Raw genomic sequence first — 25,552 nt, 5'->3', positions numbered from 1 at the left:
CTCCTCCCTTCATTCCCAAGGTTATCCACACATTCCACTACTGCACAATGTTCCCAAGGAGAGAGAGCCTCCACACTGAATGCCTGTAATTACAGGCCCCTTTCATTCAACCTGGCTTGAAGGGCTTCCCACTCAATCATATTGCAAACAATTTAAATCTATTTAAGAAAAAACAGTTAAACTACAGTGTTCTGTTATATGGAAACCATGATTTTGAAGCCCTCCAACTTGACAGATACCTGAGATTTGGTGGAATTTCAAAATCCCAGGCCAATGTGGTACTTTCTGAATGTTGCTAGATCTTTATCTAAATACCTGTTAGGAGGATATAAGAATGAGATTTGGATGTACTTGAGGAATTGTCTGAGGCAGTTTTTCAATATTGGCAACTTTAAGGACTTCAGTTCTCAGAACTGAAGGCCAGTGCCAGCTGGCTAATTCTGGAGTTGAAATCTACACTCCTTAATGTTGCCAAAGTTGACCTAAGAATTCAAAGATGGGTGGTTTGAAGAAGCTGTCATTAAACTTTATTAAAGGCTCATTAATTCACCAGCTACTAATGGACAATGAAGAAGATACCACAAAAATAAAATCTTGTATAATTTGAGGAAAGGTTACCTGAATACATTGGAGGTACTTTCGTATATGATGATTTTCATTCTATTTTCTCTTTATAATCTCTTACACACTTGTGTTAAGTGTTTGTTCATCTTACTTCAGCCAGCATGAATGCGGTGAAAGACAACACTATAAACTGATTGGTTCTTTACCAAGCTGACCAATAAATGTGTTTTTAAAATTGTATTCAAATTGTGTCACATTCTCTGGAGTAATAAAAAATATCTTCCCATCACTCCAAACAAAATAAAATAAATAGTCCTTCCCAATCCACCTAATTTCATTTCTATCTGCAAAGAAATAAGAACATTTACTATGTTAAGGAAATAATCCTGTTTTGAAAACAGCATTTCAATGGGAAATTTGTGCTATAGGGCATTGTATGCCAAAACAACTAGACCAGGGGTGCAAGATGATATTCCAGGGGGTGCGAAAACTTGAGTTTTCAAAATTATAGTGTATATGCATAATTCGTTGCTTTTATTTTGAACTTTTGTAAGGGGTGCCAGAATATATCAGAAGCATTTTAGGGGTGCGGGGTATAGAAAAGATTGGGAACTAATGAACTAGACACAGAGACAGTTTCTTCCTTTGTGCCATTACCCTAATTCTCACAGCTGGGTATGGGTATATATATTAACCCATAGGTAATACATGCATAGGGCGTGGCTGCAGCATTGATTACTTTTATTATTCTTACTTCTCCCTTTTATTAGCTGTACATATTACTATTGTTGTTGTTGTTCTCATGTTTTGTAAGTACACTGAATGATTCTGTACTGGAGACAATTTCCTTGTGCAGCTAACCAAATAAATAAAGTAAGTAAGTAAATAAGTTCTGTTTTTATTTAAAAAGCCTCTGATAACTATAATACTGGTAGTTCTCAATTTATAACCATTTATTTAGCAACTGAAGTTACAATGGTGCTGAAAAAAGTAACTTAGGAATAGCCCTCGCACTTATGACCAACATAGTGTCCCTGTGGTCACATGATCAAAATTTGGACCCTTTGCAACCAGCATGAATTTATGATGTTTACAGGAGCCCCAAGACACATGATCACCATTTCTGACCTTCACAGCTGGCTTCAGACAAGCAAAATCTATGGGGAAAGCCAGATTCACTTAATGACCATGTGCTTTACTTAACAACCACTGTGATTTACTTAACAACTATAGCAAAAAGGTCATAAAATAAAGCATGGCTCACTTAACAATAGCCTCACTTAATTGATATTGTCTGGTAGCAATTCTGGTCATAAGTTGAATACCTATACTGAAAGTGTAACATTTTGGCATTTTGTAACCTGGAAATTTTCATAATAGCTTAAACGTGAATAAACATTCAGCCCTCAAAAAGTACAGTGGGGAAAGGTGTGCCCCAAAACCAAACTGGATGATACAAAGAATATTTCTGGATTGGTCTTATTCTTTTTCACAGTCCTATGTATCGGTTTTCACTTGATTTGCTTTCTTAAGTGCCTTCTAGAGGTATTAGAACTCAAGTTCCAAATATTCTCATAGCCAGAAGAGCCATGGGCTGGGAATTCTGTGAATTGACCTCCCAAAACATCTGGGTCCGCATGGAGCTGCTTTCTGTTTATTATTTAATACAAGACGAGCTGATTCTTTTATGTATTATTTTAGGAATCCCAGGGTGATAAAGCTGGCTGGATTTAAAAGGCTTAGTTCCTCAAATTATCAAAGGAAATATTCTGTTAAAGAAATTTGCATACAAGTAACATTAAGTTCTTTTTCAGTTCTTATAATGGCTGCAAAGAAAGCTTTTTAGGAAAAAAAAGTTTTAATTGATTGGCCTTCTAAATTTACAAGCATTTTTCTCTCTTACTCTTTTCTGTCCATTTAAATCGTGCTCTGGAAATTAATTTTCACCTTCCATTGTAGGAGTGATGCCAAATTCTGAAGGAGGGGTAGGAAATTGACATGGGAAAATAATGCAGAAATAGACCTCTATGTCACATTGGCTATTTTCCCTAACCTTCTTGGGTTATGGCTTGTGATATGTGAGACTGTGAAAGTCCTAACATGCTTAAAGCAGAACCTGATTGGCTAGATTGCCTGGAGATTTACCCAGTTCTTTATATGTAACTTTCTTTCTTTCCTTAACAGATTAGGTCATCATTAGCTATAGTTTCTTGGTGGCTTTTCTTCTTTTTTTTCTTAGAAGGGATTTACATTTTATTTTCATATTCAATAGGTCTTGATACCAGAATCTTCAAGGAGTGTTTTTTATAAACTATATATGCAGCACACAGTATATTTCCTTTTAAGATGGCCCACTCTTAACCAAATCAAGCTTGCTCCCTGTTGCCCAGATTATAATGATACTTCTTTTTTTATATATAAATATGAACTTCCAAATACTAATGAGCACATCTTATTCCCCTGTTTGATATATTAGTTAAGACACTAGGCTACAAACCCAGAGATTGTTTTAGGCACAAACCCACCTGACTGACCTTGGTCTTCTCTTAGCAAACCAATTCTGAAAATCTTGCCCCCAAAATTACAAGGACTGGTCAGACATTTTCCAGGAATCAAGACTGATTTAAAAAAAGCAAAGCAAACAAACAACCCTTAAATCCCTGAATACCCTTTCTGTGATCATTATTTTTTGCTGTTAAGGGTGAATGAATATTTAATATAAATGGCAACATTTAGAAACATTAGTACTTCTTTCATGTCATCTGATTTGAACCACAGTGTACATGTTCTCCTAGGCTGGGGCATCATTTCTCTCAATTCTGCCTAATTTACTGTGAAATAATAGACTTAATATTGAAAGATGGTGGCTATTTTCTAAGTATAGGTCCAGTCCATCATCAAGAATGTGGCTGAGAGATTATAAGTATATTTTGCAGGTTGGTTCCCAACTGCGTAGTCACTGAGGATACATAAATGCAGGTACATGTCCATCTGTTTGATAGAAATCCCTACCAGGTTCCACTTTTGATATTTTGCTTCCCTTGCATTCAGGTTTTCCTCTAGAATTTCTTCAACATAACAACATCAACATCATTGGTATTAGGAATGGCCATCAGGGTCCAGCCTGGCATTAAAATTCCCTCTTATTATGATTGATGATGCAGGATAGGGTTTAGTGCATTTAACTTTCATTTTCAATGCACTCCTGGCTGGTTTTTATCTGGGTGTGAACCCTAAGAGGGTGAATGTATATATTAATGAAAACAATTTCAAACTTGTTGAGACACAGTAAAGAAGTTGCTACTACTGGCTGTAGGGGTGGCAGCCAGACATACTAAAATGCCAATCTGTGCTAAAAAAAATCTTCTCTTAGATTTCCCCATTACCTTACCAGGTGCTGCTATACAAGACTTAATACAAAATTCATTACACTCTAAGGTAATTGTAGCACGAGTCTCCTGCCAAAAAAAAAAAAAAGAATATCAAAATTTGAAAGGTACTTTTCTGCCCAGACTGAAATACTCCAAGAGATAACAGTTTGAACAAATATCACACTCCCCACTTTTGTGGATGTTTTAAAGGTGTCGATTCTGTAAGGGGTGTGATGGAATGTAGTCCAGCATCACAGGAGGGAGGGCTCTTTCCCAGAAGGCAAAAGACAATGGAGCATGGAAAGTCTGGTAGGCAAGAAAAGGGCAAAGGTGGATCCTCTCTAGCAATTCAGAGTACTGTGTGTAATTGTTGTAGATAATTGCTTTAGGCAAACAACATTAAAGAAACTATTCAGAAATGTCATTTTTGGTTCTTTGGGTCTGAATGGGTATGAATTTCCCAACTCCTGATTGATTCCAGGACTCAGTGTGTGGTCCAATGCCCAGAGTAGGCAATGTTCCTTGCACTTTGAATAGAGAGGTTGCAATGAGACTGTTGGACAAGAGTAGAAAATATACTTTGTTGAATGCCCTTTGTAGAACATAAGTTTCAATTTTCCTGCATCAGGTTTACAACAGACATCTGGAGTGACAAAGTTGGATTTGGAACTACCATGTTTAGAAAAAAATAACAATATCAGTAACAATAATAGAGTTGGAAGGGACCTTGGAAGTCTTCTAGTCCAACCCCCTGCTCAGGCAGGAAACCCTATACCATTTCAGACAAATGGTTGTCCAATCTCTTCTTTAAAACTTCCAGTGTCGGAGCATTCGCAACTTCAGGATGCAGGTTATTCCACTAATTAATTATTCTAACTATCAGGAAATTTTTCCTTAGTTCTAGGTTGCTTCTCTCTTTGATTACTTTCCATCCGTTGCTTCTTGTTCTGCCTTCAGGTGCTTTGGAGAAAAGGCTGACTCCCTTTTCTTTGTGGAAAGCCCTGAGATATTGGAATACTGCTATCATGTCACTCCTCGTCCTTCTCTTTATTAAACTAGACATACTCAATTCCAGCAACCATTCTTTATATGTTTTAGCATCCAGTCCCCTAATCAGCTTTGTTGCTCTTCTCTGTACTCTTTCTAGAGTCTCGACATCTTTTTACATCATGATGACCAAAACTGGATGCAGTATTCCAAGTGCGGCCTTACCAAGGCATTGTAAAGTGATATTAACATTTCACATGATCTTGATTCTATCCCTCTGTTAATGCAGCCTAGCACAGTGTTGGCTTTTTTGGCAGCTGCAGCAATGTCATCCTTGCCTTTTATGCTTAACCTTGTAGAAGAAAACATTAATTGCTTTGAATGTTCTGTATAATATAAACATCTTTTTACTTGTTCTATGACTTCTTGTGTTAATAGAGACTTCCTTTAGGCATCTGGACTTCTGCTGCTCTTCCCTTCTCTTCCCCCTTGCTACATTTGTGAATTATTTTGTGAAATTGACCTTCCCAGTAACATGCCCTCTTTCCAGCTGGAGCAGCTGTTCTAAAATAGCCATGCTTCCTATTAAGTCTGCTGACAATTTAAGCTTATCTTCAAGGTCAGACACTGTCTGTTCTAGATTATTGTAGTCTTAACTCTGCTTTAATAGGAGTGGGGTGTTTGTGTTTTGTCCTTGAAAACCATTTGAAACTTAGCAAGCAATGATTTCATCTCATAGCTGGGCGATATTGTTGTTTAAGTATGAGGAGGATTATTTCTGATTGTAGAATCAATGACTTGTGGTGAACATCTTAGAGGGATGTTTATCACTCTTCAGTCCAGCTCCTGGCTTTTGTTGATAAGACTCATATCAGCCCGGAAAAGAACTTGCTTATCTGGTACACTCTGAAAACTGAGAGCTGATATTGGGGAAACTCACAGGTGGCCATTGTCTTGAGAGGCAGGAGTATTACAAAAAAAATAATCTAGGATCTTTCTCAGATCATTCCCCTTGTCTCTCAAAGATGGCTCTAACCATTTGAATAATAAGAAAACAAAGCTGGGTAGTACTTTCTAAGCCACTCCCTCTTCCAAAACTGGAGATTTAGTTGTGGAGCAAGAGATGGTGTTCTCTAAAGTGTTAAATATTTTTTAAAATTAAATACAGTTGATTTCTCACTTTGTTCTTCAGGTAGCCAGTAAATGGTCCATCTTTAGCAGTTTCACCATTTCCTTCATTGCTTGACTGGGGCTAAAGACTTGTCCCCAGAATTCTGACTGTATCTGAAAAAAAAAAACCCGTACAATATAAAATCTCCAAAAACAAATGATTAAAAATAATAAAATTCTTCAAGAGAAGCAGAGCACTTACCAATGATAGCCCATCCCCTTTTATTAGATTTATATACCACCACTCACCATAGCATACATAGAGACCCCTCCTATTTTCTTCACAACCATAACTCTGTGAGATAATTTGGACTGATAAAGTTTAACTGGTCAATTATGATACTAGGTTAGTGGCACTGAAACTTTTCAGTCCATTTTTCAAGTTTGTGAATTTATTTTATTTGTTATTTGTTTGTTTGTTTGTTTGTTAAATTTATATAGCTACCCATCCCACTGGAAGTGATTCTGATTGTCTTACAACAATTAAATAAAACAATAATTTAAAAATAGTCATTATAAAAACAATCATTATAAAAATATGAACAATAGTCTATATAGATAGATGGAGATGGAGATGGAGATAGAGATAGAGATATATAGAGAGAAAATAAGTAAATTAAAGGGAATGTTAAGAGAGTTTTAAGGAAACATATTTTGTTTCATAAAGAATTAATACCTCTATGTCTGCCTTTAGCTCTGTAAGAAAAGTTTATATATCCCAAAGGGGGGTTTTTTTGCTGCCAAATTTACCAGCAGAATCAGGGCTACTAAGTGAAGAAAAAGCAGCCACATTTGACTCCTAGATAACAGAATAACAGAGTTGGAAGGGACCTTGGAGGTCTTCTAGTCCAACTCCCTGCTCAAGCAGGAAACCCTATACCATTTCAGACAAATGGTTGATGTAGATTGCTCATTTGTGTTTAAAGCATTTTAAAACATTGGTCTAAATAAGTCTCATCTGGGAATCTGGAATCTTTTTTGATTCTCTTGAATAACAGAATAATAGAATTGAAAGGGAGCTTGGAGATTTCCTAGTCCAACCCCTTACTCAGGCAGGAAACTCTATACCATTTCAGACAAATCATTGTCCAATGTCTTCTTAAAAACCTCCAGTGTTGGAGCAGCCACAACTTCTGGAGACAAGCCATTCCACTGACTGATTGTTCCAACTGTCAGGAAATTTCTCCTTAGTTCTAGGTTGCTTCTCTCCTTGATTAGTTTCCATCCATTGTTTCTTGATTTCTTGACTCATGCTCAGAAGGAAAAAAAAAACCACTCTATACCATTTTCTCCATTCTTAATCATAATTTCCTAGAATTTCTTCTATCAGTCCTATTATTTACACAGATCCTCCACAATGGCTGGTTGCTTTTTTCTATCTTTTGTGGTATATAGTCAATATTTTCCACTTCTCTGTCTTCTTTCTTTTATGTGGTAAAATTACATTAATTCCCCCAACTCCTTTTCACATGATCTGTTGCCTTCTTACTATGTATTTCTGTTTACTAGCTTTCCTAAATTTGGTGCCCCTTCCTCCCCCCCCCCCCCAAAGATGTGTTGGACATAAATTTCCAGAATTCTCAGCCAGTACAGCTTGGCCATCTGGGAAATCAAGGAGTTCTAAAAAGAAAAAGATGTACAATTCAAATATTTGCCTAGATTCTTTTCTATTCTGCCCGTTCCCTGCATTTCTGGTTTACAGGTGTGGTATTTCTAACAGGCTTTCCCACTGCTGTCTCTGTTACCAATGGTGCTATATAAATAAAATTACAAGGAGGCTTCTAACTCCTATGAGAACCACATAACTAATCTGGGTTGTTGTTCCACTAAGACATTGGCTTATTCAAAATTCAATGTGGTTGATGTTATTTATCAATTAATGGGAAATTGATGGATCTCCTCTCACAGTCATTCTTAAAAACAAGTAGCATATAATTAGGCCATTAGATTTTCTCACTTTTTCACATAGTCCTCTGCCTTATAAGTAAGTCACTTTTTAATACACAGTGAAGGATGATAAATCAGTTATGGTTGTTCAGTTTCCTGGTAGAAGTGGTTCCTTGCAAATAAGCACCTGAGAAGGAAATGTGCATGCAAATGAACCTATTATGCAGTCTGTCCCACAATTCCCAGGGCTTATTACCTCTGAAATTGCTTTCTGCATAAGGAGGAACTGGAACTTATTGAAGTTTTTTCTTTTGTCTCTGCGAAAGCCAAACTGGTGGTTGGATGTTGTTTCAAGTAGATAAAATGATAGTCAGAAATGTCAGTGCTAAATCTCGGATTTACATCTTTATAGATACTGAGATTTAAAAGATTTTTGGATTTTGTAGTAGAAAACACCGAGTTTTATCTTTATTTCTACTCTACTTTGTCTCATATATTATAAGACTAATATAAATCACTAATAAAATCAAATATGGTAAACTGGATGTGACAAAATTGAAATATAATAACTTACAAAATTTAGAAAAAGGCGGGGTTCTTATGATATTATAAGTCATAATGTAGTTCGGTTTTGACTTAGCTTTTGCAAATCCAGGTTGTAAACTATAATCTCTATGTGAGTTATGTGAACTCAGATAAATATGATTCATTCAATCAACATAGTTTGATAAATCAGGATATCTTAAGGACTAACAGATTTATTATTAATCTATTATGATATAAAGGAAACTCCTCAAGCGTTTATCTTATAACAATAAATCTTCAAGGTACCAATGATTTTGATAGTTTCAAAATTGTCACATCTCTGGAAGTTGTTCAGATATTCATCTAATATCTTGGCAATTGCTGATTGCATATAATAACGGTCTTGCATGCTTCAGGGGCTAGGATAATTAATATGTGCCAGTGAGTTTGCACCAGCAATGATTCCACTATAGTAGATGCAGAATAGTAACCCAAGGCAGCACAAGCTATGGCGTCATCTGAAGAGAGACAGATTCCTTACCCATGATAAACAGGAAACATGTACAGATTATATCTATGCATAATTCTTTAGAAGTATGAGCTACAGAGTTCAAGACTTATTTTTGAACAAGATTACATCCTGTTCTTTAGTTTTCAAGCAAGTGCTAGCCTGAAATAGCAAAAGCAGATAAAGTCCGGTATCTTTAAAGCTGATATAAATGTAATTTGATTGATTTCTGGTCTGTGCTATTGGAAGATCATGAATACTATCCAGAATTTTACCAGCAAAGCTCACACAAGGATATTGATTTTTATATCTCCTACTCGACCATATGTAAGAGTGGCAGAATATGATGAGGGAAGCGTATTTAGTCAAGGAGAATTCATATCTTGCATTTTGATATTGAAACTGGATGCTTTACACTTATATAACTTTTACCAATTATCAATTGGTAAATTACCAACAGATGGTGATACCTTGGGCAGTAAAATATTCAGTTCAAAGAATGTCTTCCATAGGAAGTTTATATGTGAGTGTGTGTGCCTTAAAAATACTTGGAGGAGGTTAACACAATTGATTTTGTAATTTGTTTCATGCTCACGTGAAACTGAGGATCAAAAAAAGTAAAAATAGCAGCCACTTGATTAAAGCCACATCCCTTTTTTATTTGTGTTACATAAGGAGTGCATGTTAAAAATGGAAAGCTTTGTGCAGTTATGGCCAACAACTTGATTTTTTTTTATTCCCATGCGAATACCTTTAATTTTACAAAGAGTTTTATCTACTCTATGCAACTTTCAAAAGTGATTTGTTCAATACTGCAAGATCTTTGTGCAGAGTCAATTTAAACAGACTTAAATGTATCCTCAGCAGATTACTTGCATCGTTGTTGCAACAAATAGCTTTGGGAAATGTGTTGAACACTTTTAAAACAGATTTTTTTTAAGATACATCACATTTATCTTTTCAGGAAGAAGCCCAAAATAGCTATCCATGTTATACAAAATAAAAACAATATCAAAATACCAATGCAAACAATGTAGAAATATATGTAGCAATTAAAAAGTAAAATTAATCTAGCAATAATATTATAATTTAATACCTAATCACCCATCCAAAGCTTTAATGATGAAATATTTATGTATATGTTAAAAGCATTCAAAAAAAGTATTTTAATAAAGGAAATTCTAAAGGAGTATATAATAGATGTTAAAACATTTGGTTAAAAACTTAACGAAAATAGAATGAAAACAATCCATTAAAAGCAAATAACTATTAGGGAGAATTATATATAGTAAGCCAACATGAAATTAGATTTTTAAATGATGCTTAAAATTCACCAGTCATTTATAATATGATATAAATATGCAGGTAGCATCGTCAAGTTGCTCTTCTTCTAAATGAAGCTGTAAAATATAAAAAGATGAGGCTGCATGGCTACAGCATAAAATTGGGGTCATTTACTATATTGCCTTTCTTTCTCCTGCTCTTTCTAGCTTCAGAAATAACAAAATGGCACTTGTTAATTCTAATACTTTGATCTACAAGTCCCAACTCCTTAATGAACCTTAGCAGTGATCAAGAATATGGGTGTTTTTATAGGCTAAACACCTAAACTTCATATATCTGGCATGATCTAAGTTTAGAAAAGCTGATTAGCTGATGGTTCTGGGGTAGAGAACCTATTCTTGCCATGTTTCATATCATATGTAAATAGACTTCTAGGACATCTATATATTTTTTTAAATTCAACTCAACCTGATTTAATCTGCTGCATGATTAGTGAATCATATCCATACATTTTTCTGTTCTCTTTGCCACAGAAGTAACATACCAGTTGCTCTAAAAAGTGCTTTTTCAAAAGGCAACTGGACTTTTTGTTTTCCTTCGAGGAAGACATTTCAATTTCTCAGTCAAGAAGCTTCATCAGTTCTGGCAGGATGGTGGGGTAATGGAAGGATTAGTTCTGACAGAGGGGGGGAGGGTTGGAAGGATCATATTTCTTTGCAGTCATCTGGTCATTAACACTCTCCCTGAGAGCTCTTGAGGCCACTTGGAGGCTTATCTGTGCCCTCAGGGTCACCTGAGTGCAAATGGGGCTTGAACCTTCTTGGAACTGCTGAAAGGACTGCATTGTACACAGAAGATAGGCAGTGTCTTATCCCTCCCTATATGTTGAGAGAAGGCTGCTCAATGTTAACATAAATGGCCTCTTTTGCCCTTCTTTCAAACCAATGGTTCTCTCTATCCAGAATGTGGACTCAATCCAGAATGCAGACTCTCTATCCAAAATGTGGATAGATGAAGCTTCTTGGATGAAAAGTGAAATGTCTTCCCCAACGAAAAATAAACATCCAATTGCCTTTTGAAAAAGCACCTTTGAGATAACTATGACCTGGATGACCGAGAAACTTCACAGACATGCCAGTTACTCTCAAAGCAAAGTGGGAGCATATAATTAATCCATACCAGCAAAATAGAAAAGATAATTCTACTTCCTCAGTGATATTGTTAACTTAAAAATCAGTCTAAATCTTTGTTCAACTATGTGAAAATAAAGAACTGCTTTAATTAATCTGTCTACATATTAAATAGCATAAATTTTGGGCAGTCTTAGCTTGTTCCTAAGATAATATTGGATGAATTGACTGTAATATTCATGCCAATGATATTTCTGATATTTCTGCTAATATTTCTCAAGATTCTAGAAAATTTAAAGATGATGCACACTTTCTGGTAATAGAAAAGAATCTCCTAAATAATCTTATGTAACTTTTCTTGGAATTAGATAATTTATTTCTCCTTTAGAAACCAGGAAAATACCAGGTTTACGCATACTAATATCTGGATTTCTGAGGCTAATAGGATTGTGTAACTTCCTGCATCATGAATTGAAGCTGTCCTATTACTAGTTTGAAAACTAATTAATGTGATAACAATAATTGGTAGGCTTTATGCCAGTTAACTAAATCAAAGGTGTATGTTTCAGATAGAAGTTGTTCAATCCAAATCATTTTTCTGAAAAGTACATGGGAATTTTCAACATGCTATCTTTGTTGATTTAAAGACTTATTCTAATTCAATCTCAAATAAGATTATGGATAAAAACACTTTCTTTTCCTGCAAAAGACAATTATAATAGACAGGTCAATGCATAGTCACTAAAATTAAAATCATCAAATTGATTTGAGCTACTAGAGGTGACCTGATTCACTTCACCAAATATGGCAGCTTGAACTTTTGCAGTCCATTGTTATGGGAAAAGGCTGAATCTTTGTCCCCAGTGTTGACCAACAATGCTTCAAACCATTTGGCTCCATGATTACTTATAACAGTGGTGGCGAACCTATGGCACATGTGCCAGAGGCGGCACTCAGAGCCCTCTATGTGGGCACGCGTGCCATGCCCCGGAGATCGCAACTGTCCCTCTTCAACCAGCTGCCCGCTAACTCGCCGAGGTCCCACATGGCCACATGCATCCCAGCACCTATGCGCTCAGCACCAATGGTGTCAGGCAGCAACTGCCCCAGCCCCTGACTCACCTTGCCCTGTGACAATGGCACCCCCAAACTGCCTCCCCTTGCCTCATGAGCCTCCTGCCCATCACCCCACCTGCCTGAGACTCCCTGGATCTCCCCCAACCCTGCCCGGCCCCCACAGGCATCTCTCCCTACGAGCAACATCGAGCTGGCCATGCCCACCCTGGCCACACCCAGCCAATCTGCCATGACCACCACAGCTACGCCCACCCAGTGGGCCACATCCACCTGGCACCGGCAATAAATAAGTGGGTTTGGGGTTACAGTTTGGGCACTCAGACTCTAAAAGTTTCGCCATCACTGACCTATAATATTAATCAAGCCATCTAGCCTAGAACATTTGCCCAAGATAGCTTCAGGCTGGATGGCTTGAGCCTTCAGCAAAATTGCAGATAATTCCATAGTATTTTCTGAAGCCAGCCATCTTGAAATACGTTCGTCAGCGCTACAGGAGAAGGCATATTAGTCCTGGCCAAAGTATTTTGAAATTCATCTTATAGATTCTTGTACATAGTTCCAGCTTGTCAAAATTCACCTGAATCCTAATGCTGTTTTCTAAGGTATTTGTTATCTCATTTATTTGTTTGCATCAAATATGCATGCTGCATCAATCAGTGATTCTAGCTGGTTTACAAAATGATTTTTTGTATCTATCACCTGCAAATGTAAAAATTTTATATTCTAACTTCTTGTTGTTGTTGTTAGTTCCGAAGTCATGTCCGACTCATCGCAACCCCATGGACAACATTTCTCAAGGTCTTCCTGTCCTCTACCATCTTCTGTAGTCCATTTAAGCTCACGCCTACTGCTTCAGTGACTCCATCCAGCCACCTCATTCTCTGTCGTCCCCTTCTTCTACTGTGCTCAATCTTTCCCAGTGTTAGGCCTTTCTCCAGTGAGTCTTTCCTTCTCATTAGATGGCCAAAGTATTTGAGCTTCAACTTCAGGATCTGGCCTTCCAAAGAGCAGTCAGGGTTGATCTCTTCTAGGACTGACCGGTTTGAACGCCTTGCAGTCAAAGGGACTCGCAGGAGTCTTCTCCAGCACCACAGTTCAAAAGCCTCAATTCTTTGTCACTCAGCCTTTCTTATGGTCCAGCTTTCACATCCATACATTGTAACTGGGAAAACCATGGTGATGGTTTGTTGGCATGGTGATGTCTCTGCTTTTTAGTATGTTGTCTAGATTTGCCATAGCTTTCCTCCCCAGGAGCAAGCATCTTTTAATTTCTTGGCTGCAGTCCCCATCTGCAGTGATCTTGGAGCCCAGAAAAATGAAATCTGTCACTACCTCCATTTCTTCTATCCAATACATTTATGAATATATTGAAAAACCACCAAACTCAAAGAGAGCCAAGGACTCCATCGTTCAATCATGAGCTACAAATATTCTCTTCTATCAATATTGAAAAGTACACTGCCTAGAATAGAGCTCTACAGTATACTATTCAACAATCTTACAAGACAACATGGAGCTATAAACTATAATCTTAAACTCACTGAGTACAATAGCTCAACTATATAGTAACCATCTAATTGTGGCATAGGCCAATACATAGGTTGCCACTTTTTCCACTAAGACAACATAGATGATTTTGTCTAATGCTTTGCTAAAGTCCAGACATGTCCACTGTATTCCCATAGTCAACCAAACTGGTCATTCTTTTAAAAAAAGGAGATTGGTTCAGAGGAAATCAGCTTGGTTTGACAGAACTTGTTAATAAACCCTTCTGAGCAACTCTTTCTTCTCTGTGATAGTTGTTCAAAAATAGAAATAATGCTCCCAGGTTAATATGGAGAAAGAATAATAGACATTATTATTGGAGTGATCAGATGCTTTCCAGTGTACATACTGTCTGAATTCCTCAATAAGTCCCCTTGGAGTAGCTGTGCTATTTCATATTAAATACAAGTTGATCTCAACTTTATAACTGTTCGATGTAAAAAAACATTCACCTAAGCTAATGTCTCCCAGCCAGCTGCCTTTAGTTATCTAAACAATGCTACAGTAACATGAATTAAGGATGGTTGGCACAAATACAGAAGTTAAACTTGGAAATGTGAAAAGAGTGATATATGATGGAAATAAAACATGAATGGTTCATTTTTTATCAGTGAGGAAGACAAGATTGTGTGGTATCCCTTGGTTTTATTAATGTATTTATGGATAAATGTATAAGGAATGCTCATGGTAGAGGCTTGTTAGTTAAGATGTTAACGTGTGTAATTTTTGTGTGAAACATTTCCATATTATTGGCTGAGAGCCAAAATCATTTGCAATGAATATTAAATTGTGTGTTGCAGCGTGGAGTATGGATTTGAAAAGTAATATATTTAAAACCAAGATAGTGTGTTTGATAGGAGCAAGTCTGTTAGTGCTTACATATTATGCATAATTTTAAAAAATGAAACAGAACAATAAATTTGTAAACCTTGGTAGCATGTTTACTAAAGCTATAAAATTAATATGTTCAAATACTGAAAGAAGGGTAGTGGATAGCATATGTGTGCTGTAAGTAATGAATAACTGTTAACAGAAGCAAAAATGGAAATGAATAAATGCATGCTTGGCATAGATCTCCATAGGGAGATAAGTAGACAAATGATAAACATATGCACAATGATGTCCTCGTGCAAATGCCACAACTGTCATATTTGCCTTAGACATAGTATTTGCATGAGGCTGCCATCACACTCATGTCATGTCATGGTTTGCTATAGATGTCACTGCAAGTTTCTGTCAAGTTTGTTATATGGACTTGATGTGGATACTTCAAGAGAAACACACAAGTCAGTTGAATAATGTAGGAATGGGAACAGAGTTTCAAGAACAAAAAGTAATGAAATAATGTGGACTATCAATGTGAATGATCAGTATAGAGAAGTGTATGGAGAGGTTGGGTTATTGAATGAGAGTCCAATACAAAGAAACAGTTGAAAGGAATAGAAAGACTAAAAAAGTTACAGCTTAACTTAATTGGTGAGATGACCAGAGAGGTTAGCAGTTTAAAGAACAAAGTTAATGTATGAATCAAAATATGGATATGGAACAAGCAAGTTTTAGTCACCATATTATAAAAAAAGATGTCAAGACTTTGGAAAGAGTGCAGACAAGAGCAACAATGATGACCAGGAGCCTGGAGACTAAAAAATATAAAGAATGGTTGCAGGAATTGGGTATGGCTAGTGTAGAGAAAAGATAATAGTGTTCCAATATTTGAGGGGCTGCCACAAAGAAGAGGGGAGTGGAACTATTGTCCAAAGCACCAGAAGGCAAAACAAGAAACAATGGATGGAGACTAATCAAGGAAAGAAGCAACCTAGAACTAAGGAGAAATTGTGGATTATTCTGTTACATGTTCCCTATTAACTAAGACATATGTGAGCACTTCATTGCTGGAAGCTTTTAAAAAGAGATTTCTCCAAAATGATATAGGGCAGTGATAGTGAACCTTTTAGACACCGAGTGCCCAAAAACTGCCCCCTGCCCCCGCTCCGCCTCCTGCCCTGCCTGCTCCGCCCCCACCCACCTCCTGCCCCGCCCACCCACAGGGCCACATACTGCCTCCATGGCCCACCGCAGCAGATCGCCCAGGTAGCCCTGCAGCGCCATGGTAGCCACGCCCTCCGTCCACATCCTGCAGCATCATCTGCATGCTATGGGGCACAAGGGCGGAGTCTTGGGCCTGCTGCCGGCTATGTCCTTGGCTGCGCTGCTTTGTGTGGGCTGTGCCCAGGAGCGAATCTCCTCCAGGGGGCTGCTGGTGAGGATGGGGCTGCGGGAGAAGGCGGGGCTGGGGTGACAGCGTGTGTGCCCACAGAGAGAGCTCAAAGTGCCACCTCTGGCACACGTGCCATAGGTTCGCCACCACTGATATAGGGTCTCCTTCTTGAGCAGAGGATTGGGCTAGAAGATTTCCAAGATCCCTTCCAACTCTATTATCTGCAAGAATGAAGAGATACAGAGTGAAAGATGTACAGTCAATTAGATTCAAATTTCTTACCTCTTGCTTCTGATTTCTTTTGTTTATTATTTCTATTCTTTTTCTTCCCCAAAAGTAATAGGATGATTTATGTCCAATATTTGGAGGAATATATATTTTCAAAGGCAAAATTGTACCAAGCAATATGCCATTTGACTTTTTATTGTTAAAACTAGATAGTGCAGTAATAATTTTGGAAAGCTTTTCATTACATGTCATGGAATTTTTTAGGTAGCAGTTCGAAAATTATAGAGCTAAAGCACACTTGATTTGTGGTTTAGATAATATGGTAATGCTTAAATGATAAGCTATTTTTGCAAAGTAATTTAAATCTATCTAGTTGACACAGCAGATGGGGAAAAGTTTCTTGTGGGAGGTTAGAAGCTGTATCCTGGTACTTTGTAGAGAGTTGTAATTAGTATCTGAATTCACCTCTCTCCTTAGCTTTGGCCAACAAACATTTTAGTCTTATAGGGCTTTGTTATTTTTTTTTCTTAAGCAAAAACTATTTTTCATTTAAAACAGTTTTAAGCAGAGGGAAGTGATCAAAAATTTTATAACTCAAAACCAAAAGAGTTTATCATCATAAACTCTGTATGATAACTAATTTAAAGTGCTTTATGCATATATTACTTGAAATAAATGTTTGAACCTGTTTTTCCAGGATGGAGTTGAATGATCTTCTCAAATTCCTAGGTAAGATAAGAATAAATGAAAACAAACAATATATATTGTATATGCATTATCTAATATGTCTCCCAGGAATATGAATTTTTACTTTTTTAAATTATTTTAATTCTGCTTTGAATGTGGAATATGGAACTATGCTTCATATGGTTTTAGACAATTGTTACTTATTGCTCCTGGCTCTTGTTGTTTCCTCCTGGAAAATGCTTTAAACCTGTTTCTCCAGCACAACTCCTAGGCTTTATGTTGTTTAAAAATGATTGATGTATGGACTTCCACTGTCTTCTCTCTTTTTTAGTACCTAGTAATTATTTAATTATCTACAATATTGGTAGGTTGTCTTATGGAGGACTGTCAAGGAATATACAAAGCAATTAAACAATTATCAAAGCCTAAGTGTGTAAATGAGCCCAACTAAAAATATGCTCTGGGTTAGTTTTCAGAAAGCAGGGATCGCATGTATTAATTGTAATTTCCAGAGGAATACATTTTATAATTAATACAACAGCCCAAGAATCATTGCAAGTGGCAGTGTTTTTAGATCGGCACTTCTTAACATTTTAAAGACAAATCAGGTATCATAAAGCACCCAGCTCCATAGCTAAAATCACTATCTTGAGTAGAACCGAGAAAACAATGTGGGGTCTATGTAGAGCTTTTGGGAAAGGGTGATCCTCCTCTTATGCATCAGTTAGTAAATGATCTATATGTTACATAAGCTAAATCTTTCCTGTGTTCTTAGTTTAGGTATGAAGTAAGCAGGATATAGATAACTGTGGTCAAGATTGGTTCAGAACAGTAAATCTCTATTACAACTGTGTTCATGAAAAACTTTGAACATGTATATCTATATTAATGAAACATTAAAGGATAAAAAGTATGTAATAATTTAAATGTATGGTTTAAAAAGTCACACAGTAGTTACAGAAATCGAAATTAAAAAGTAAAGCAGTATTTGCAGGTGTTCCAATGTTTTGTCCTGTTTTAGCAATATTTAATTACATCAAATTTTTGCTTTAACACAATGAAACTTTTTTTGTAGTTTTCATTTGATGAATGTTCCTTTTCTTCATTTTGCGCTCACTAAGATTAGCACTACAAGTACACATGTGCTAGCCTCAATTGTGCATATACTACCCTCACATTAAATGAATTTTAGATTACATTAAATGTGACCTGTTATCAATTTATAATTTGCACCATCTAATATTGCATTATTTAACCTTGCACTAATTGCAACCTACTTGTATATCTTTTATTCTTGCTACTATTGAAGGAAAAATCTTCACCAGGGTCCAGTCCAAGCTGGCAATAATCAAAATGGAGACTGCTTTAGAAAGAAAGTTGTAGTTTATTGAAGAGGAGAGCCAGACAGAAAGGTGGCTATGGAAAAAAACTGACCACATGGAGCAGAGTGGTGGGCTTTTATACCTTCTGGGGCTCTTGAAGTTGTTTCCTGTTCCTGTTTGAGGCTTTATATTTCCTGTGTCATGTATTTTGACCTGAGTCTGAGTGTGCCCTTTTGGTATTGGTGGGTTAATCCTATTATGTCTCCTGTCCTTAGAATTTGGGTGGGGGTATGTAGATTCAAACTATCGCACCATTGCATTCATTTCACATGCTAGTAAAGTTATGCTTAAAATCCTACAAGCTAGACTCCAGCAGTATGTGGATCGAGAACTACCAGAAGTACAGGCAGGATTTCGAAGAGGCAGAGGAACTAGAGATCAAATTGCCAACATACGCTGGATCATGGAGAAAGCTAGGGAGTTCCAGAAAAACATCTACTTCTGCTTCATTGACTATGCTAAAGCCTTTGATTGTGTGGATCACAACAAATTGTGGCAAGTTCTTAAAGAGATGGGAGTACCAGACCATCTTATTTGTCTCTTGAGAAACCTATATGCGGGTCAAGAAGCAACAGTGAGAACTGGACACGGAATCACTGATTGGTTCAAAATTGGAAAAGGAGTCCGGCAAGGCTGTATACTGTTGCCCTGCCTATTTAACTTATATGCAGAGCACATCATGAGAAAGGCAGGGCTAGATGAATCAAAAGTTGGAATTAAGATTGCTTAATTAAGGTTGATATTGGGAGAAATATCAACAACCTAAGATATGCAGATGATACCACTCTAATGGCAGAAAGTGAAGAGGAACTAAAGAGCCTCTTGATGCGGGTGAAGAAGGAGAGTGCAAAAGTTGGCTTGAAACTCAACATTAAGAAAACCAAAATCATGGCATCTGGCCCTCTCAATTCCTGGCAAATAGATGGGGAAGAAATGGAGGTAGTGACAGATTTTATTTTTCTGGGCTCCAAGATCACCTCAGATGGGGACTGCAGCCAAGAAATTAAAAGACGCTTGCTCCTGGGGAGGAAAGCTATGGCAAATCTAGACAGCATACTAAAAAGCAGAGACATCACCCTGCCAACAAAAGTGCGTATAATCCAGGCCATGGTTTTCCCAGTTGCAATGTATGGCTGTGAAAGTTGGACCATAAGAAAGGCTGAGCGCCAAAGAATTGAGGCCTTTGAACTAAGGTGCTGGAGAAGACTCCTGCGAGTCCCTTGGACTGCAAGGCATTCAAACTGGTCAGTCCTAGAAGAGATCAACCCCGATTGCTCTTTAGAAGGCCAGATCCTGAAGTTGAAACTCAAATACTTTGGCCACCTAATGAGAAGGAAGGACTCACTGGGGAAGGGCCTAATGCTGGGAAAGATTGAGGGCAATAGAAGAAGGGGACGACAGAGAATGAGATGGCTGGATGGAGTCACTGAAGCAGTAGGTGTGAACTTAAATGGACTCCAGAAGATGGTAGAGGACAGGAAAACCTGGAGAAACGTTGTCCATGGGGTCGTGATGGGTCGGACACGACTTCACAGTTAACAACAACAGTGTAGATTTTAGGTGTCTTTGTCTTCCTAATTTCTATCTTCCTGGCTCCAACCTTCCTGAATGGATTAATGAATTTGCATTTCTAAAAGCTGGCTTCTGCCTAGGGACTGGGGCTGATTTCTGGGGGCTGGTTTCTGTCTTTTTTAAAGATCTTCTCCATTATTCCTTTGGAGAAATATATTCTGCCTTTTTAATACTTCCCAAAGTATTTCTTTCTCTGGATTCTTTCCACACTACTATCTCAAAATCCAAGGATAAGGTGAATGAATTTTCTTTAACTATGAACTAATATTTCCAGTATAAATCAAATCTCAATTCTTGAGCCAGACTGTCTTCTGACTATTGTTTAATCTTATTAACTTTTCATCCAGCCCATTATTCAACCCACTGTTTAATTTTCAAAGATAACAGATGCTTCCTTGGAGTAAGCTAATAAGAAATAATATCCCAATATGGCAGTGGAGCATTAAACAAATATCTGTAGTCACTATGACCATTGGAGTGGTGGAGAGGAGGACAGACGTTTGTTTTAGAGGAGACAGGTAAATAAGATTACCAATCTAAGCAGCGAACTGCCTTGGTTATGAAATAGCCCAGGTCTTCTTTTGAATTTACATTTATTTTCTCCATAACACAGTAAGACAACTTGCAAATTATGACAATTAAAATGCAGAAATTGAAAGAGATAAAAACATAAACATACACAAAAAAAATCTTAAGCCCTGTGTATACTTGCTGTATGGAAACCGTCTACAGCACAAAAAAGGAAACACTTGTGTCTTTTTATGAAAAATGAAATGTTTAACTATGGATTTAAACAGATATTTAAGCTAATTATTTCATTTATTGTTGAAAACGTAATACATAAATCTGCTGTTTTGTACAACAACCCTGGAAAACTTGCCTACTTATGTAATAATATAAGGCAAATGTGGGAGAAAACATGGTAACACCTGACAAAGCACAAAGCAAAGCAATCAGAAAAAAAACTGGAGACTGTAATGACCATATATATGAGTGTTAGAAATTTGTTTGCATATATTACTTTGTAAATACCAGACAAGAACAGAGAAGAAATGGGATGGTAATCTTTAAGCAGAACACAGCACCTCACCTCTGTGATTTGGGATACTGTAATTGAGGAATTTGCTTTATTTTCCTTTCCTCACTAATATGTTAGATAGCAGTTCTGGGGATCTACAACTGTGGAGTTCCAAGCTGCATTCTTTGAAGTATCACATTGGTTTGAAAGGAAACTGAGGATCCCTCTATTAACTGGAATGGGAATTCTTCTTTAATCTGTGCACTATCCTAATGTGTGGACCAATCTTCAACAATGGCCGAGTTGGATGGGAAATTCAGAAACAAAAGTCATCACCTTGGGAAGGGCCTTAAGTTAGGAAAGGCTCAAGGTCAAAAGTTTGCCAAAGTTATCACATTATTTTTCAACCTATTATAAAACTGTTGAATAGTATAATATACTGAAACAAGTGAGAGTTGCCTAATGTTTCTTTTTCTTCCAAAGGAGAATTAAGGAAGCTTTTATTCTTTTTGTCTATTGCTTGGTTCACAGTGGGTGAGTTTTTATTCATTTAAAATCTTTTTTACCTAAGAAATTTTAGAGTGTGTTATCACTTAATTATGTTGAATAATAGATAAGGAACAAAAAAAAATTGACCATAGTTGGATATTTAGTAAGAGACCTTTTTTAGTGGAGCAGCTGTAAGAAAATGTATACTGTAAGCATCTTTTCAACTCATTTTCCAGCAATCTAGTGTGACTAGTTATTTTATTTTACTTATTTAAATTCTGTCTTTTCTCAGTAGGTTGTAGTCAATAAGATGTGCATAGTAATTACATTAATAAAAATATTAGAAAAATCATGAAAATATTAGCCACAATATGTTTTTGAGATAACTAGTTGTTTGGTCCAAAAGGAAGACATATGAAGATAGGAATCCAGTACAAATAACCCAAAGATGGCATGTAGGATAATTGATAGAGCTCTCATTCAGCAGGACAGTATGGGTTTAGTCCTCCTGTGAATATTTCTCAATTTCATTAAGCAAGTCGTAACTCCTGGTTAGCTCATGGGACAAGTTATTGTCCATTCTTCAGATTTAAGCTGCTTTAGATATTCCAGTCTTGCTTTTCTTTTAGCGATTAATTGACCCATACTCTCCAAAGATTAGACATGAGTGCCTTCTAGTGGCTGCTAGTTATTTCCAACTTATTTCTTTTGATTTTTTCCACAGGATCCTGTGAACATAATTTCTCTATTCAGACAAACACAAAGAAGACCAATACCCCTGCCACTCGCTGCATTTTACCCCCAAAAGGTAAATGCCAACCCTATCATTTAGGTCTTATTTTTCTTGATGAAGTTTCTCCCACTGCTCTCCTAACATTGGAGCTGAGACAGCTATGCATGTAAGCCCTTGAGTCAATGAAAATATTTGTGTAACAAAGAGAAATACTTTTTTCTCTGCCTTCATTTTAATTTGAATTGATCTAAATCATACTTCCCAAATTAATTAAGAAATGAAAAGGCAAATCTTTACTATTTAAATGTGGGAGTCTGTACATTTCTGAAAAATTGTAGGTGGTGCATTTATTCAAATAAACAATATACATAAATGTTTATATTTAGAGACATTTCTCACTTATTGTATACATTAGGACAAATGAGAACAAAATGCATAAGAATTATGAAACATATAGAAGTGAAATGGGACACATCTGAGCTTGCAAAAAACATCTACTGTATGAAGAGATTAAAATAGACAGATTTAATTATTTATAAGTTGAATCCCAGAACATCTCACTGACTTCATGCAAAACCTACATACAGTTAAAGACATCATATTATGGACCGGCATGGAAAAACAGACTGGTTCCAGATTGGCAAAGGAGACAAGGCTGTAGGCTCTCTCCTTATTTATTCAGCTATATGCCAAATCTATCTATATCTTTCTATGGAAGCTGAACTGCAAGAAGTTTAGTGTAGTTTTATAATTAGAGAAGAAACACTAAAAAGTTATGATGTACTTATGATATTTCAATGAATCTGCAAGCTCTAATGATAAAAATCAAGGAACACAGTGAACAAATGGGGCTTCTTCAAATAGAAAGAAACCAAACTAATGACAACAGGTACATAAACCAGCCTTAGAACAGATTATGAAAATACTATGTGATAGATAGCTTCAGCCTTTAGGATCAAACAGAAAACCAGGCAAGAAATTTATAATGGATTACTCCTTGATAAAGTAGCAGTTAAGCCCTTGGAAAGATGTTCAGATGCTCTGATTTGTCTATATTTACAAAGATCAGAATTATGCAAGCAATATTATCTGCTGTGGCACTCTATGGAAGTAAAAGGTAGACTTTTAAGAAGCAGAATAGAAAGTACTGATGTTTTTAAAATTTGCTGTTGGAGGAGGCTTCTGTGAATATATAGAGGACAACAAACAAAGGTATCGTTGAACAAATCAACCCAGAGTTCTGATTCAAGACACAAACAACCAAGTTCAAATTATCCTACTTCAGCCACATAATGCAAAGACTTGGCTCTCTAATAGGGCTTTAGAAGGAAAGAAAAGTAAGGTGAATGTACTTAATTACAGTAAGTCATGGGTGCACTGTTCGAAGGCCAGAAAGTTTAGGCTAAGGACAGATTGTCATGGAACAGATCAGTTTGTGTGATTGCTAAAAGTCAATGAATTAATGGCATATAATCAGTCAAGAGTGAGAAAGTGAGCAATATAAAAATAAGTCAAGGCAAGCATTCATAATTTTAAAAAATTATGTCACTTATCAATTTTTCATATCCATAATTTTTTTCTGTTGTCTTATAGTTGTTTCCAGTTGCGACTATCCTTTGTGCAAATTACAACCAGGTGAATATCTTTGCTTATCAGTACCTTCATAAGCCCGGTTCCATGTATGCTTCCCATTTCCTCCTTAATTACGATTTCAGGTGCAGGTTGTCATCTACAAAGCCTTGAAACTTCTCTCCAATTCACTCTGTCCAGCCCTATAAGATCTGACAAGGGGTAATGATTAAGGAAGGCCACCTTGGGGGATCCAGGAAGGGTGCTGTCATGGCACCTGCCATCTGGAACATTTCACCATGCAAGATCAGAATGGCCCTGACTTTCAGAAAGTCTTTAAGATCTATTTGCCCATGCATAGGGGTCAGGAAGTAAATGAAATCCATGGGGTTTGTTGTTGCTTTGAGATTTTTACTCTTCATTGCTTCATTTGCTTGTTTTGGTTATGTTTTGTGTTTTCTGAAGTTATTTATATTGCTGTTTTTAAAACTTAAAACTTTGTTCACTGCCCAGAGTTGCTTTGGCAAAATGAACAGCCATAAAATTGAATGAAATAATAAATAAAATTCTTTGGATAACAGACACTACTGAACTCCACCCAACTTTCCAATATGAAAGTTATTCCAGGTCATTATGGAAACTCAACATGGCAGTTCCCTGATTCTAATAGTATAAATACAAGTGCTCCTTGATAAATGAACTGGGAGAAACACACTAATAATTGAACATAGTTTATCAGAAGGATAGGTCAAAGATTCTCACTGCTTAAGTGAAAATCTGTGAACTGGTTGTTTCACCTGCCAGCCACAAAGGAAATATTTGGTCCAAAATAGAAAAAGACCAGTGGCTATATGCAGATCATTTTGGAACACACTGGGTTAATATGCAATTAATTTGCAGGAAGCACAAACTTGAGTCTTGTGGTTATATAATATAACAAAGATTAACATCTCTGATCATTCCACACCTTATTCATGTACTGTGTCTTCTAATAAACAAATGTGAAACAGTTCTCAGAAGTCATCCTCTGCTTCTATTTTTAAAATTCTGCAAAGCAGTGGCTGATACTGTGATGCTAGATTCTGAAGTTTTATTTGAAAATTAAAAAAAATCACTATAATCTCGAATATCAATAAGGCAATGGGTCCACATAAACAAGACCATCTCTTCTTTACTTATACAATCACAAAACAGTATTCTTCCATAGCAATAACTTTTCCACTTACCAAACCTTTATAAAGCAGCATGAAGTATTTTCATTTCCACCAGCACTGATATGCAGAAAACATACAAAGAATACCTTGCATCTGGCTAATTGGAGAATTCAATATTGTCCCACCCCATCCCCTAAAGTATGCCTGATCCTAGCATAGGTTGCAAAATGTACATGATGGCCTACCAATAAACTTTCCCAGTACCCCTTATCTTCTGGAGCTGGAGAGACAAAAGGATCATTGTAATCAGTATATACAGTCTCAGGAAACAAGATATCAGAAATCATTATTGGAAGAGGGAGAAAGAATGTCTTCTTTAAACTCAGGAACTGGGAAGTTGATGAGGTAGAAGTGCCACCAATGGGAAAATGGATTGCCTTTAAGCATTATGAAA

General features: G+C 36.7%; 1 protein-coding gene across 1 annotated transcript in view; it reads left to right on the top strand.

Annotated features, from left to right (window-relative positions):
• Positions 1-16,924: 16,924 nt before the first annotated feature.
• The window catches only part of LOC120318021 (interleukin-6 receptor subunit beta-like), a 29,940-nt gene continuing 21,312 nt past the window's right edge, over positions 16,925-25,552 (top strand). Inside the window, exons 1-4 of the mRNA XM_039365197.1 lie at positions 16,925-17,223; positions 21,637-21,687; positions 22,367-22,450; positions 23,969-24,010. Coding sequence (XP_039221131.1) covers positions 17,193-17,223; positions 21,637-21,687; positions 22,367-22,450; positions 23,969-24,010 — 208 coding nt within the window. The 5' untranslated portion in view covers positions 16,925-17,192. The remainder of the gene's footprint in view (positions 17,224-21,636; positions 21,688-22,366; positions 22,451-23,968; positions 24,011-25,552) is intronic.

The sequence above is a fragment of the Crotalus tigris genome, unplaced genomic scaffold (genome assembly GCF_016545835.1).
Source record: "Crotalus tigris isolate CLP2741 ecotype Arizona unplaced genomic scaffold, ASM1654583v1 scf7180000017592.2434428, whole genome shotgun sequence".
NCBI lineage: Eukaryota > Metazoa > Chordata > Lepidosauria > Squamata > Viperidae > Crotalus > Crotalus tigris.
This window is presented reverse-complemented; position numbering and strand designations above follow the sequence as displayed.